This window comes from Psammomys obesus, unplaced genomic scaffold (assembly GCF_907164565.1).
Source record: "Psammomys obesus unplaced genomic scaffold, mPsaObe1.curated_primary_1811, whole genome shotgun sequence".
In the NCBI taxonomy this organism is placed as follows: Eukaryota; Metazoa; Chordata; class Mammalia; order Rodentia; family Muridae; genus Psammomys; species Psammomys obesus.
Window position 1 is genome coordinate 1,833,204 of NW_026596073.1, and position 15,791 is coordinate 1,848,994.

General features: G+C 39.6%; 1 protein-coding gene across 1 annotated transcript in view; it reads right to left on the minus strand.

Annotated features, from left to right (window-relative positions):
- Positions 1 to 15,791, minus strand: part of Otogl (otogelin like) — a 163,489-nt gene that overhangs the window by 32,593 nt on the left and 115,105 nt on the right. The window contains exons 33-37 of the mRNA XM_055626081.1: positions 13,793 to 14,071; positions 11,328 to 11,445; positions 6,866 to 6,945; positions 6,499 to 6,528; positions 617 to 693 (exon numbers count right to left, since the gene is read on the minus strand). Of these exons, the coding sequence (XP_055482056.1) occupies positions 617 to 693; positions 6,499 to 6,528; positions 6,866 to 6,945; positions 11,328 to 11,445; positions 13,793 to 14,071 (584 nt within the window). The remainder of the gene's footprint in view (positions 1 to 616; positions 694 to 6,498; positions 6,529 to 6,865; positions 6,946 to 11,327; positions 11,446 to 13,792; positions 14,072 to 15,791) is intronic.

Consider the following 15,791-nt stretch of genomic DNA (forward strand, 5'->3'; position numbering starts at 1 on the left):
CACTTCCCTCCCGACTCAAATCCACAGCCTCTCTTCCTCTCTTTAGAAAACAAATAGACATCTAAAAAATGATGATAAGTAAAATAAAAGCAAACCAATGGAAATAGGACAAATTCTTTCTCAAGAAAATATTTGAAGCTCTTACTTGACCATTATTTTGTTTTTTTTATTGCAACCAGAAATTAATTAGCAAGCATTAGCTGATTTAAGAAGGCACAGTGATGGACTATAGAGGTATATTAGTCAGGAATGTGCTTGTTTTAAAGCATAAAACCTGAGTTCAAGCCCTAGAACTCATGCTAAACAGTGTGGCATCCTAGAGCCTTGTAATCCTTGTAATCCTTGAGCTGGTTCTTGGCCAACAAAACAAGATGAGTGATTCCTGAAGACTAACACCCAACACTTTGGATTTTACATGACACGTGCATGCACGTACAATCAAACACACGCACACACACACACAAAGAGATGCAAAAATAAAATGTGTGTTTTGCTTATTTTTTAGCAAATAACTAGGTGCTGTGCCAAAAGAAGTTTGTGTTCATACAGTGGTGATACATGGACTTGTGTAAGTGCTGTAAAAAACAACGACCAGCTGAAAGAGGCACAGCCATACCTCACATTCCAAACCTGGGGTAGGAGTTACTTCTGACGGAGTAATCGGAGTAGTCGGAGTAGTCGGAGTAATCGTGTCTTCAACTACAAGAAATGAAAACATGTGTCTGTTAGTGGGGCGGAGCCACCATGAGAGGCTCTCTGTGGTTGAAAATGAACCAAGAAATTTTACATAGTTTATTCCACTCATTTCCCCCCAAGCATCAAGTAAAGTAGATGAAATAAAATATCTTTGTAACTTTACAGATACAGAAATTAAGCCATTGAGGCATCTGGTAAATAGCATGGGCAGATCCTAGTCAGAACTTCTGATTTCGGAACACTAGCATTTAATGTTTCTATAAATAGCCTCATTGTAGCACAATTGTCTGAACAGATAAGAATTATCAAGGGAATCACAAAATATCCCTCGGGCGTTACAAAGTCCATCCAGTTTCAATACTAAATTGTGAATCTGATCCCTTTCCCAGCTTGGCCTCCAGCTTGGGCTTCTCTCAGGCAGAACAATGCTTCCTTAGGACCATGGAGCAACCCAGTGCGGGCGTGAGAGAGGACTGACACGCAGAAAGGGAAGGCATCACTAACAGGCTTTTCTGCAAAGCACTTTCGAACCTTCCCTATCAGTACTAAATGAATGTCTAAAATACTTGTTCTGCTTTTTTAAATTTAAATTTACTTTTTTTTATAATTCATTTACTTTACATCCTGATTTTAGCCCTCTCCCTCATCTCCTCACTCCCTCTTCCCTTCTATTCCCCTCCCCTATTTCTCAGAAAGGTGGAGTCCTCCTCCCCTACCATCTGACCCCGGCTTATCAAGTCTCATTAGGACTGCCTGTATCCTCTTCCTCTGTGGCCTGGCAATGCCCCATCACCAGGGACACACATGGTGTACACTCACGTATAAGTGGACATTAGCCATATAATACAGGACAACCACACTACAATCCACAGACCTAAAGAAGCTATATAACACGGAAGACTCTAGGATGGATGTTTAATTCTTTTTTTTTTTTTATAGAGAACACAAACTTTAAACAATTTACTACCAAGAAAGTCTGCAAGGAAGCTGAAGCGGGTTTGCAGAGAAAGTGGTGGGGGACCCAGTGCCATGTAGCTGCTGGGCAACTCATTCGAAGCTGGCTCTCACAGGAAGGTTGTTTGTCTTAAAGAAAATTTCTACGATTCTGGCGCCTCTGCTGATGGAGGTTGTGAGAGAATTAGCTCTTCCATTTATTTTTTGGTGCTCTATAATTTTGCTTACTGATGCTACTGATAACAAAGACTGATGGGCTAGGAGGTGGCGCAGTCAATAAAGCACTTGCCATGCAAGCATGAGACCCCCTGAACCCATGTTAAAAAAAAAAAAAAACCACAAAACTATGATGGTGTATGCTTGTAATCTCAGTGGATCTCTAAGGTCCAGTGGCCAAGCCAGCCGGGCCTTGTCTGCTGTGCTCCAGGCCAGTTAGAGACCCTGTCTTAAAAAGCAAGTTGGATGGGACCCAAGGAATGAAATCTGAGGGTAACATGTGCATCCACACTAAACAGGATAGGCATAGAAGGATTCTTTAGCTATAAAAAGTCTTATCAGATTGTTCTAGAAGACCTGGCAATGCTAAAGCTGGCCAAGTTGCCTGAGTCGATCTAATCTGCTGTCTGGTTCCACTAAAAAAGAAACTGGTATCTGCAGAAGTGTTGTTTCTCAGGAAGCCAGTGTGTTCCAGTCTTGAAGGAGTGGCTTGAAGGTCTCAAGCGCTGATTCTCTTGAGGTGGAGCCTGGCTGTCAGGGTACTTCATAAGTGTGGGAACTTTCTTCCCTGGGACTCTTAGTGGATCAGGACTCTTCATGTGAACAGGGACTGAGAGGTAGATGCCAGCCTGATGAAGGGGATGAGGGCCCTAGAACTCACTCAGGATGCCAATGGTGCCTTATTTAGAAGGGCAAACAGAATAAACACCTGAAGAGGTTGAAGAGAGAGAACTGGATGGGAGCCTATGATAAATGCCCTCTGAAAAACTCCACACAGCAGGGGATCGAAGCAGATTCTAAGACTCACAGCCAAACTTTAGGCAGACAACACGAAGTCATGGGAAAGAGGGGAGGAATAGAAGGACTCAGAGCAAACAGGAATTCTATTAGAACAACTGAGGCAAAAAATCTGGGCCCTTGAGGGCCTGCAGAGACTGATAAACCAGCCAAGAACCATGCATGAAGGAAGACCTAGAACCCCTGCTCATATGTAGCAGATGGGCAGCTATGTAGGTACCCTAGTAAGGAGAGCAGAGGCTGTCACTGACATGGACACTATTTCCTGCTCTTTGATCAAAATACTCAATCTGAAGAACTACAGAAGAACCAAGGCAAGTGGCTAGAATCTTCCCTAGTTGGAACTGCAGTTTGTCATTTAGAAGATATTAAAATACTGTAGTGTTTTCCCTTGGCTGTTACAAATTATCACAAGTTTTAGTAGCTTAAAGTATTACCAGTTTATTATACTGCAGCTCTAGAAATCAGAATCCTACAGTCGATGCATTGATACAACTCTCTTCTGTAAGCCCTAGGGGGAAAGTGTTTCCTCGGCCCTTTCAGCTTCGGAAGATTGTCTGGATTCCTTGGCTCATGTACCCTTCTCCAAAACAACAAAATAATCAATCAATCACTCAATCGGTCTGTTTCTCTGTTGGTCTCTTTCTCTCCTGTTTCTGCTGCCACATCATTTTCTTTATGTTATCACTGACGCTTTGCCTCCTTCTGCTCATAAGAACCCTGTGACTATGTTAAACCCACATAGATAATTTAGGCCAAGACTCCAAGATCAAGAAATCAATCAACAACTTCACATCAGCAAAGTCCATTTGCCATGGAACGCCCCATAGACACCAATAAGAAGATGAAGGCATACACAGTTGTGAAGAGCCATTTCAGTCTACCATAATCCACAAGATGACTTTTATACAACTTTAGTTAATTCCACAGGTAACCCTTATATGTGTTCTATTTTATAATCTCTAACTTGAAGGACAGTTAAAATATTTTTTAAATCCCACTTATTGCTCACATGAACAATGTTCATGGTATCGTATGTCTGTTTCCTCATGCAGAGAATGAGGTTTGATGGAAACTTAAATGTCATTTCCCAAGTAAAATAATATAAAGTTCTCACCCGGTCACAGCACAAAATCACAAAGGAGTCTAGTGACTGGGTGGTTGACTGATCTTCATGGCAAAAAACACATGTTGCACAGGATCATCAGTGGATAACTAACAGTGTCTGGTTACAGAACTGTGACAATGACAAGCCATTTAAAATGGAGATGTGTGGGTCTCCTTAGTTTCTGATTACTTTTCAAAACTGTTTCAGCTATTCCAGAACACTTGTATTTTCAAATTAATTCAAATTCATTTCAATTATAAATGCTTTAGGGTCAATTTCTGCATAGTCAACTTTCAACAGTGTTGCTTCCTCAACAATAGAAACTTATCTAATCTGTGGATACAGGATTTCTTCCCATTTTTTTTGTTCTACCTAATACCTTTAATAATGCTTTGCAGATTCCATTGTAACCATATTTCAGCCCATGATTATTTTGTTAAATGTATTCTCAAGTATTTCATGTTGTTCAATAGACAAGGTGTCACTAAATCACCCTGGCAGGCCCAGAACTCACTATGTGGACCAGCCTGGCTTTGAACTTACAGAGATCTCCTTGCCTCTGACTCCTGGGCACTAGGATTAAATGCGGGGACCACCACTTCCAAAATATTTTATTAATTTTTGATGCCACTGTAAATGATGTCATTTTCTTCATTTCTTTTCAGATGTTGAATTGCTTTTGTAGAGCAAATAAAATAAAATTTGATTTTTATATTAATTTAAACATTGTTTAAGCTTGGTAGGTTCATTTATTACTTAGTGGACACCTTAGGGATATATATGTATACATGTTTATATACATACACATATACATGTGTATATACATTCATATGTATACAAGTATATATGCACACATACAACTAGAAATTACCTTTCTTTCTGTTGACATTTATGAAGTGTAATATAGATGTTCTGCATGTGAATTGTTGCAGTTAGTTTAGACATTTGAGATGAATGTTGGGTAATTGATTTGTGATGTCAAAGTAAACACTAGTATTTAGAATTGTCAGTCTCTGTCCTTGATGACAGAATATGCAGTTTTATTTCATAGACTTAATTCATTCATAGATTCAGTAGAGTAGGATTTCTGGTCCTTCCCTACATCAGTGTTTACAATGATAGATCAATTTTCCATCTCCACAAGCATTAAATGTATGCCGAGTATTTACCACAGTGACTGTCCTATAATAACCTTCAATAAATGTTAGTTTTTAAGAATAGTGACACTGATGATTATGATAATGAGGCTCTAATCTGGAAAACATCACAGATGACTTAAAACCCTTCAGTGATGGCCTTCAGAAAATAAAATCCAATTCTCATCTCTTTCATCCAATCTCTTGGCTCAATTCTGAATATTCAAAATACATTTACTCGCATGAAATAGCTTTTATGCCACATGTTTTCTCGTACCTCCAAACCTTCACACATGTTGATCCTTCAAGCTAGAACATAATTTTGTTTCTGCTACACACATTTAATCTGATAACTTTTTGAGCTTTACCTCTCAAATAATTAGTATGGTCTTCTGGAAATATTTCCAAGTACCAACATTATACTATAGTCACCTCTTAGTGTCCATCAGTAACTCATTCAAGACCCACCACACATACCATAATCTGTGAATACGCAAGTCCTTAATATCAGATAATGTGGTATTTGCATATAAACTATGTGTCCTTCTATGCAATTAAATCATCAGTGTCTTAAATGACTTATGCCTTGTATAATGTAAAAGCTATAGAAACAATAATTTAGTACATAATTTAGGCAATGATAAGAGGAACATTTTATATATGTCATTAACTCACGGGAATATTTTTCCAAATACTTTTGACCCATGTTTGGTTGGAAGCTACATACAGAGAGGTCTGTGTTTTACAATACCCTGCTGACTATTGTTTATATTAAGATTGAGGCTATGACCTGTCAAACATTCTCATTCCAACCAAGTGCTAGGAAAGAACCAGACACAGTATTCGAACTGAGGCTTACCAAATATAAGTATCTGAAACTAAAGTTTTATAAATCACAAGCACAAGAGAAGTATATTAGGCTTGGCAGGATTCTAAGAGTGGATTTATAAAATCATTTCCTAGAGCAAGTTTTTATTTATGCATTTATTTATGAATGTATTTATTTATTACAATTTATTCACTCACTTTGTAACCCGGCTGTAGTCCCTTCACTTATCTCCTCCAAGTCCCACTCACCCTCCCACTTCTCCTCTTTTGCCCCTTCCCTAGTCCACTGATAGGGGAGGACCTCCTCCCCTTCCATCTGACCCTAGCCTGTCAGGTCTCATCAGGACTGGCTGCACCATCTTCCTCCATGGCCTGGCAAAGCTAGAGCAAGTTTAATAGTGAGGGAGGTAAATGAGGGTAGAAGCCAAATGCTTCCTCAGAAGCCTGGACAGAATCCAGAATATCAATGAAGGGTCCAGAGGAAGTTTATGTACATCTCCCTAAAGCCAACTGCATTACCATGACTTTTGAAGAAACCGTAGAAATGTGCACTAACTGAATTGGATAAGGAAGTCGGCCAATTACAGACTCCGCACACACCCTGCTCTTAATAAAAAACAAAACTCACTTCTGAGATTTTTGTCAGTTGGGTGGTTCATCTACTAGCAGCTAGGATAAATGGACCAAGTCTTATATTGCTGAATACTAATTTTACTGTTGAAAATTGTAGAAATATCCAAACCCCCAGGTATAACAGCCTACCTGGTAGTTCTGTGGAAATCAATGGTATGCCTGCAAAGAAACAGAGACACTCTATGTCAATTTACATAATTAATCTGTATTCCCATGAAAGAAGACCTACCTAATTTACACAAAGATTTTTATAATCAAGGAAAATGTTTTAGAAAAGAAAATACAGGAGAGGGATGTGAAAAACAACACATGCATGTTTTAGAAAACAATTGGAAAGTTTTTTAAAAAGCTCTTTTTTTTTTAAGCCATACAGAAGAGAGATTGAAATGAGTTATTATCTGCCTTAAACTTCTTTCTTATTGTAACCATTTTCCTCAGGAAAAAATTATCCATGCTTTTCATTTTTAACAGCAAATTAAGCAAGGTCTACACTTACAGTCTTCTGGATAAACACACTTAAGGGTCACCTCGTCCAGGACCATACGCTTGGGGCAGTGCGGCAAGCACCCCTCAACCCTTTGAATGGAAAAATAAGTGAAATAAGTGTACATAGAAAAAATCTACCTTAAGTATTCGTAACTGAAGCTTGGGATGCCTAAAGTTCCTTAAAGTTCATCATCAGGCACTTGGAATAACTATTTGCTGATAGTGCATCACATTTATATAATTTATGAAATTGCAAATGGGGAGCTCACAGAGAATATCACTGTGGTGGTGGAGGCAGAATTTGAATATGGGATGTTCAAAGCACACACTTATGTTTGAGGCGCACAAAGCTCATGTTCTAGAAATGGGTGGAAATATAGAGGGACAGTCTGTGGAGAGTTTTAAGATATAGCAAGTAGGTTGTTACTTTTATTTCTCTATTTTAAGTGTGTGTGTATGACTAAGATCATATTTTCCTGCCATCCAGTTGAAGCTCAGTGTCCATTGTATCCTTAATGGAAGGAAATGTAATCTTTCCTGTGAAGCCAAGCCTAATTATTAAGTTCAAAAGTGCCACAGAGAATTAATGCATATCCTCATCTGCCAAGGCTGACTATCTGCCTCTCAGTTGCACTAGCAAGATGTAATATTTTTAGTTTTTTTTTTTTTTCAAAACATTTCCAATTGCTTCATCTGTAATAATCTGGACAAAGATACTCAGTCTTTCTATTCACGAACATGAACTAATTTGACACAATGGTTGAGCAGCAGCAGAGGGCAGTGTTTGTAAAGGAAATCCTTTCTTCTACAGAACAGGCTTAACAAGGGATGGTTAGCAAGGTCTCAGATACAACATTTACAAATGATTCTTTTAAAATGTGAATAGTCAGTTTCTACATGATCAACTGCTTTTTTAATACAATGAACTTGAATAGTAAAACTTTAACCCATAATAAAATTCTATCTGGAACTTTATCAGGCAACAGAAGAGAATTTTAGAAAGTTGACAAACTAAAGACAATAGATTATAGTTAAATGAAGTCATCCTGGTAAATGTTTTTATTTCTTCAGATGGGATGAGAGCCATATACAAGCATTACTAATACATGGCTTGGACTGGGCCCAGAACATTTCTATCCCTGTTCCATTCATCTATCCTTAGGTCTAGGCCTGGAAGCTTTTAACTTCCATTCAATCTAATCCTCTGTAACCTAAACCTTGAAGGCTTCTGCTTCCAGCCTCTATCTGCTAACCCAGGCCTAGAATGTTTTCAGCATTCAACACTTTATACTAAATAAGCTCACCCTTTCTAGTTCTTTCTGGATTCTGGCTGGCTGTTCTGGCTCAAAACTCCTCTCCAAGATGACTGATTCAATCTGGCTTCTCACAGTTTCTCAGTGATTTGCTCTGCTTGGAAATACTGCCTCTGAACTCTACAAACTAAATTGCACAAACACACGGCACTCAATTAAACTGCACCAAACTCAACTGTACTCCTGAACTCTACTGTACTGTCTCCATGAACTCCTTCCCCTCTCTCTGCCCTGCTCTTAAGTAGCCTCTCTTTCCTGTTTGCTCTCTTAAGAATTGGGCATGTCCTATCTCTCTGACCCATTCTGTCAAATCTTTCTCTAAATTATCACTTCATCTGTCCCTCAATCAGACATCACTAGGATTAAAGGTGTGTCCTGTCCGTATTCCAGCTACAGAGACTAAGGGCATGTCTATATTCCAGCTGGATCACACAGACCTAGGTGTTTGGATGTGATCCCTTGCCAGAGCAGCCATGTTGCTGGAATAAAATTCCTCTACACAGCCTTCTTTCTTTTATAACTCAATTATTTAGCAATTGCTTTGTAGGGGACAAAATTCGTTTCCTATTCTCTTAAACCATTTTCCAAAAGCCATTATTTTATGCCTTATCAGTAACTTTACAGATACACACAGCAGGCTCCTCTTCGCTTTGTCATACAGCTAATATTTCACCCAACTTTCAACTGATAGATAGAATCCCTCAGTGTGAAAGAGTTATTATAAAAGACGCATAATAAGAATTTAAATATGTGTTCCACAATACGCTGCTTGACATATTTTCTCACTAACAGCTCTCATTTTCATGGAACACTGGTTTTTAACAGTTGTGTGGTACCAGAGACTCAAATAATCAGAAACAAGAATGACAGATTATTCACTTGGGCACTCAAAAGAGGGGTACAGGGGCACATTAAATCCCAGCTTAGTGCATGAGTCCCATCAGGTCATGAGCAAAATCAAGAGTCAGCAAAGACACACCAGCATAAAGTAAAAGACAGAACAATTCCTCCTACAACTTCAAGGCATGCACAATCCTCCCCATTAGGGGAAGAGCTTCAAGACAGCACACTGGAGACACTGAGTTAGCGTTAGCAACCTCAGACACTGATAATAAGTGCAATAATAATGGTAGTAATAATAATAGCACCTAAATGCCATGTTCCTGTTACAGCTGGCTTTTCTCCTGGTGACAGACATATGTGTCATCTGATCCCTTCCACCCCAGCTCCCGAGGGATCATCATTACCACATGGTCATGCAGCACACTCACCTCCTCATAGCTACCAGAAGGTTCACGATGACATACATGTGACTATGTGACTATGAGACATCCAAAAAGTAGGAAACACTTCACATGCATGCGCACACGTGTGCACTTGCACACACACACACACACACACACACACACACACACACACAGACATTGCTTTCAATTTTTAAAAAGCAAGTAGAGTTTCCTCTCCTTCCTCTGTGCTCACAGCACTTGGTACACAGGGCACAGTTGGTCAGACTTCAAGCTGCGTGGCTTAGGGAGAGCTGAGTGACCTCTATGTCTCAGATGGTCTGTTTTCTTAAAACGGAATATAACACAATTAGCCTTTCCACTGCCCTGAACATACTGTTGATTTTGGTCACTTCTCCACCTCTTTACAGACTGTTGCTCTGCTTATGCTCCTGTCTCCTTTTGAAAGACCAAGAGTTCCTGACATGGCCTAGGTCTCACTTATTCACATGCCTAGGGCATTTCATAATAGTAAGAATTCTGAGAAAAAGCGACTAGATCTTTAATATAAAATAACCTGGAAATATCCTCTTCCAAACTGAGCCCATTTCCCCTTCTCCTTCATAACAAAATCCCTGCTTTTGAAAGCTGCTTACACCCTCTGCCTCTGTTCTGCTTCTTCCTCACATACCAAACTCCATGAAGAATTCTCAGTCTTAAATTTAAGATCCTCAGAAGTAAATCTCTCTTCCTAGCATTTTCCTTATCTCATCAAAGGGCAATACAGTCTTCCGTAGAGTTAAGTGACCTGAACTTTCTGAGAGTTGTCCGATTTTCACTATTGTGAACTGAAGTTCCCAGAGAAAACCACATATATGTTCAATGTTCTACAAGGCTGGCCGATGGCACATTAGAACTGCCTGATGGAGGAAGGCTGCAATGTTGCAGATCTGGTGCCTAGTTCTCTTGGGTTATCTTACTCTCCCATTAACAGCCACCCATTGCTCACTGTGTGTCTGACATAACAATCGTAACAACTATCAAGTAAAACCTTTGGGGAGGTACTAACTTAACAGATGATACTAGCTTCCAAAACTGATCCAAAAGCTCAAAATGTCACCTAGCTTCCACTAACCTAAGAGCTCAGATGGCACCCAACGCCCATAGCAAATATTTCCCACTTTGCTGTAACCTGCCTACCCATGTTCCCATTAATTGAAAAAATGTTTTGATTTGTGTCTTTCTTTCATTATTTATTATAAAAATATTAGGAAACCCTTTACATGTTGGAACATGGTATTTGGGACAGCTGGAATACATATTCTGAAACCTTGGGAGTTCGTTGGATGGAGAATAAAGCTTTGCGGCAAGAACTACATTTTGCAAGAATGCTATGAAAGAGGCAAGTTCCAGCTTCAGTCACTCAAGGCTGGGGTCATATTGGAGTGCTTAGGTCCTCCTTCCCTTGTCACTCATGTTAACTCTTTCAGCAGTTAGAAATGGCTCCCAAATCTGATCACATGACCTCTGAGGCTCCCAGATGAGACAAATTCCTTCTGAGCTTTGTAACTGGCAAATTCTGCCCTTTCCTGTTCTACCCTCAACAGTCCATATCAGTTGAACATCCAAGGAGTGAGTGATTGAAGTACAAATAGATCTTGCAGTTTCTTTGTGTAAAATATGTCAGGGTTACCTGTCTCACAGTAAATCACCAAGTCCTCACAACAGACTTGCCTGCCACAATGGTTCTCTGGTCTCAGCTCCTACTGCTTTCGGGTCTATTCTTTTCATAGTCTTATCTAGCCTCAAGCAGAATTACTCACACACAATGGATCTTGAGCTCTTATTTGAGATTAAAATAAACCTGACACAAAATCACCCAGGACAGAATCTGTTGATACTGAGATTTTGAGGTTTGTGGAACAATGCTACTTACGGTGGAAGAAATGTACAGGCAAGGGCTTCTGGGTCACTGCATGTTTTAAAACATGGAGTAGCACAAGGTTCATATCTCCATTCACACATCTGCCTGTAAGGTATTACTGCCTGGATTTCTGAGACAAGAGGAAGCTAGAATTATGCACATTGAAACACACATTTTGAAAACTAATAACTTCCAATATGAACCTGTGTGGTGTTTGGATGCTCTTTCATCATAGTGTTCTATATTTATGGTTGTGAGCCTAGCCTTTAACAGCTGAGCCATCTCTCCAGCCCCATCATAGTGTTCTATAACAGACAAGGGTATCAAATAAAAACATTATAATTCTCCAGTGACCGAAAGTTCTGGTGCTCATGTTGAAGCACTAATTGCAGATCCACCCTCCCAAGATTTTAATACTCTCCTTTCTTTTATTGTTAGTGACATTTTCACTGATTTTTCCCATCCTAGTATTTGAGAACTTTACTTTTTAAAACATAATTTTATTCTATTTTATCATTGCACAGCTCTGCTGAGGAAACATTACTTGCAATCTAAAATGAAACATGCCTTCATTATAATGCCCAAGTATGTTGCCAGACTCAGACAATGAGGAAAATGGTAAGGCCAAATACACACCTCAAAACCAAAACTCTTGGGAGCACATTCTACCATTGTCCTTCCCACAGAACTTAGCACATCGCCTCATACATGGTAAGTACTGCTTGAATACAAAAGAATAAATCAGTGTGGTTGAAATATAAATGTTTGTTGTTCTAGAATATCGTTTGTTTAAAGATTTTTCCACCTACAAACTCTGGCAATAGATTCTCGTTGCCACATAATGGAGAAGTTCTTCTGGATCAGCTCAGAACTCCGTACCTAAGAGGTCACTTAAACCTGCATCTTGAATCTTCTCCCATGAAGACTTTAGTGTGGCAAGGAAATGGGCTGTGAGAGGGAGGTTGTTTGTGTATGCAGAGCTGAGCTGGAGTGCCTGCTTCATGGATCCTAAGAGAGGACTGGCTTTACAAACAGAGGAGACCACTAGAGATTCCAGTGATCAGTGTCTCAACTGATGCCATTGACTATCCTTCACTAGACCATGAGTGGGATTGTCTCTAGAAGAGCAAACTTCTTGATTAAAGGGGAAATGGAGTCTTATTAAGTTCAACTTTACATAAAATCAATTAAAATAAATGCAGCACTGTATAGAATGTCATACAAGCATGTCAGTACTTTTTCTCAAGAACCAAGAGGAAGAGGCAATGTCCCCAAGTGGGCTTGGCTCTCTCTGACTTTCAGAGTCCCACTTGGGCTTCTTACAATAACTGCTGAGTACCGTAGGAATGTACTATGCAAACACAAAGCTAAAACTGTTGAGACTAACCGAAGCCTGTCTCCCTAAGCCAGGGTGTCCAGAAACATCTCTACTGAGAGACATTGGTGACACCGAGAGTGCTTCTCCCGCTGCTGAGGTGTATCTGGAGTATGCAGAGACAAGACGCTGCTGCCCTGCACTGCTACCCTGAGCAGGGGAGGTGAGCGAAAGTTCACTAGCTCACCCCGAAGCCTAAGCTTCTGTGGATTCCCAACTCCTACAGGAAAATGATGAAGTTGCTTGAACTGGCCCTTCTGTCTCATTGAACTAGAACCAAAAAACAAAAACAAAATATACACAAGTATACCAAGAAGCATTAGGAGCATTAGGGCTCATGTGGTCCTGCTTTGAACTCAAGGATTTATGCTATAGTAATGCTTCTACGATGCAATTGGGGTTTTCTGAAATCTAACCATTTGAGAGGATTTCAGTAATTCGTGCACAGTAGAGAAGGCAAATGATTAGCAATATTGAACTGCTTCAGGAGATCAATTAAAACAGAGCAGTGTTTGCAAGACTTCAGATAGAAATCAAGCTGCTGGGTTTTGAAAGCGGAACGTAACTTCAGCTCTACAAAGAGAGAATTGTTTTCTGACAGTCAGATCACCTTGGCTCGAGACAACAAAGGCTCTTTCTTAGAAAACAGACTGGGCTTCTGCTAAACTAAAGAAACTTTCCTGGGGCCAGTAAATCCAGACACTCTTGAATTCAGAAGACAGAGATAAATATTCTGTCTTCAAGTCTAAGAATCAGATTACTGTGAATTTGTTTTACATGAAAAAAATAGATGCAAATAGTGGACCATTTCACAAGCCATGAGTGAGTGCGTTCTGATGCAAAAGCCCAATAAGTTCTATTAGTGATGTTTGGAGAAATAATTACAAAGTTATTGAAGTTACTCTAAGCCATTTACATCACACATTTAAGACAGTAGGTAAAATTGGCATTATTCCTCCTGTTCAGCTGATGAGTAGCTTGAAGGGTAGAAAGGTTAGGATCACATAAGTCTACTCATAGCATCAGGAACTTAATATTAGCATCTGACATGGCCCTCCCGTGAGCATTTGTGCCCTCTCTTTGGAGTTCTCATGACTCGCACCTTCTATGCTGAAGCTACTCGACTGCTTGAATTGTTCTGAATCTTCATATTTTGACACTTTGACAATGGAATCCATAAAAACAATGAAGAAACCTTTCTTGCTGTATAACTCAAAGGTACTGTAACCAGGAATCCAGAGGCCTTGGTGGTGGAAAAACGTCGCTCTCTGATGAAATGCTGAGTTTGCCCGCCACTGCAACAAGCTGAGAGTGTCATTGTCGTGGACGTAGAGAAAGAAGTTGGGCCTTTCAGCAGATTCGAAGGACACAAGAGCCAGTGCTGTAAAACAGAATGTCTTGATGACCTAGGGTCTCAGGGGAAGGCAGAGCACAGGCGCAGGCATCACAATGCGCATCAACAAAGCTGAAAACAGTCAAACACTTCACCATGCGAAATTAACACCCATCTCAGGCACATCGGACAAGAATAATGAGATTCCAAAAGAAAAAAAGCAATGGAGTACTGACAATGAACTGGTTTTGGGAGGCCAAAACCAATCTCTAGCAAGTTCTATCTTTTTTTTTTATCTATTATGACCTTGGAAAGGGGAAAAATAATTGATATCTATATTTTTAGGCTGTAATATTTTCAGATACAAAACCTAAAAACCACTAAGTCATGTGATAGAAAAAAGTGAGAAAATAGGAGCACAAACTAATTTAAGTCTGTAACCAACTGTACTTTTTATCAGTGGAATCTTAAGGGAAAAATAATCCTCATAAGATATTTTGCTACATTAAGAAAATGTTTCAAAGCAGATGCTGAGACTTATGGCCAACTGTTGGACAGAGTGCATGGAATCTTATGAAATAAGTGGGAAATAGTGAGAGCTGGAGAGGACAGGAGCTCCACAAGGAGAGCAACAGAACCAAAAAATCTGAACACAGGGGTCTTTCCAGAGTCTCATACTCCAACCAAGTACCATGCATGGAGATAACCTAGACCCCCTGCACAGATGTAGCCCATGGCAGTTCAATGTCTAAGTGGGTTCCATAGTAATGGGAAGAGGTACTTACTGCCTTTGACATAAACTGTTTAGTCTGCTCTTTGATCACCCCACCCTGAGGGGGGAGCAGCCTTACCAGGCCACAGAAGATGACAATGCAGCCACTCCTGATGAGATCTGATAGACTAGGATCAGAAGGAAGGAGAGGAAGACCTCCCCTATCAGTGGACTTGGGGAGGGGCATGTGTGGAGAAGAGGGAGGGAAGGTGGGATTAGGAGGGAAGAAGGGAGGGGTTTATGGGGGATACAAAGTGAATAAAGTGTAATTATTAAAAGTTAAAATAAAAAAAGAAAATGTCATTTATTCAATAGTACTGTCTATTTCTCAGAAGACAAAATGGCTAATGAGTAATCAGGCTTTCCAGAGCATTAGGTAAGTATGGCTGTATTCTGATAATTTGCTTCAAAATTGTCCCTTATGACTGTATGATTCATGCTATAAACCCTTTTCACTAAAATATTGTGTCAATTTTTGGAAAAAAACATCATTTGTATCTTTTAAGAATGGTAGTCACTATATATTAAAAAAAATCAAAAAAATCCATCAAACGCAATATTACCAAAGACACTTATTTTGTCGTTAAAACTTAGAAATATCCAGATTCTGGCTATTATTAATAAAGCTGCTATGAACATGGTTGAGCAAATGTCCTTGTTGTATACTTGAGCATATTTTGGATATATGCCCAGGAATAGTACAGCTGGATCTTGAGGAAGCACTACTTCTAATTTTCTGAAAAAGTGCCAGATTTATTTCCAAAGTGGTTGTACAAGTTTACATGTCCACCAGCAATGGAGGAGGGTTCCCCTTTTCCACAACCTCTCCAGCATGTTCTGTCACTTGAGTATTTGACCTTAGCCATTCTGATGGGTGTAAGGTGAAATCTCAGGGTCATTTGGATTTGCATTTCCTAGATGACAAAGGACATTGAGCATTTCTTTAAGTGTTTATCTGCCAAAACAACTTAGATGTCCTTCAACCAAAGAATGGAC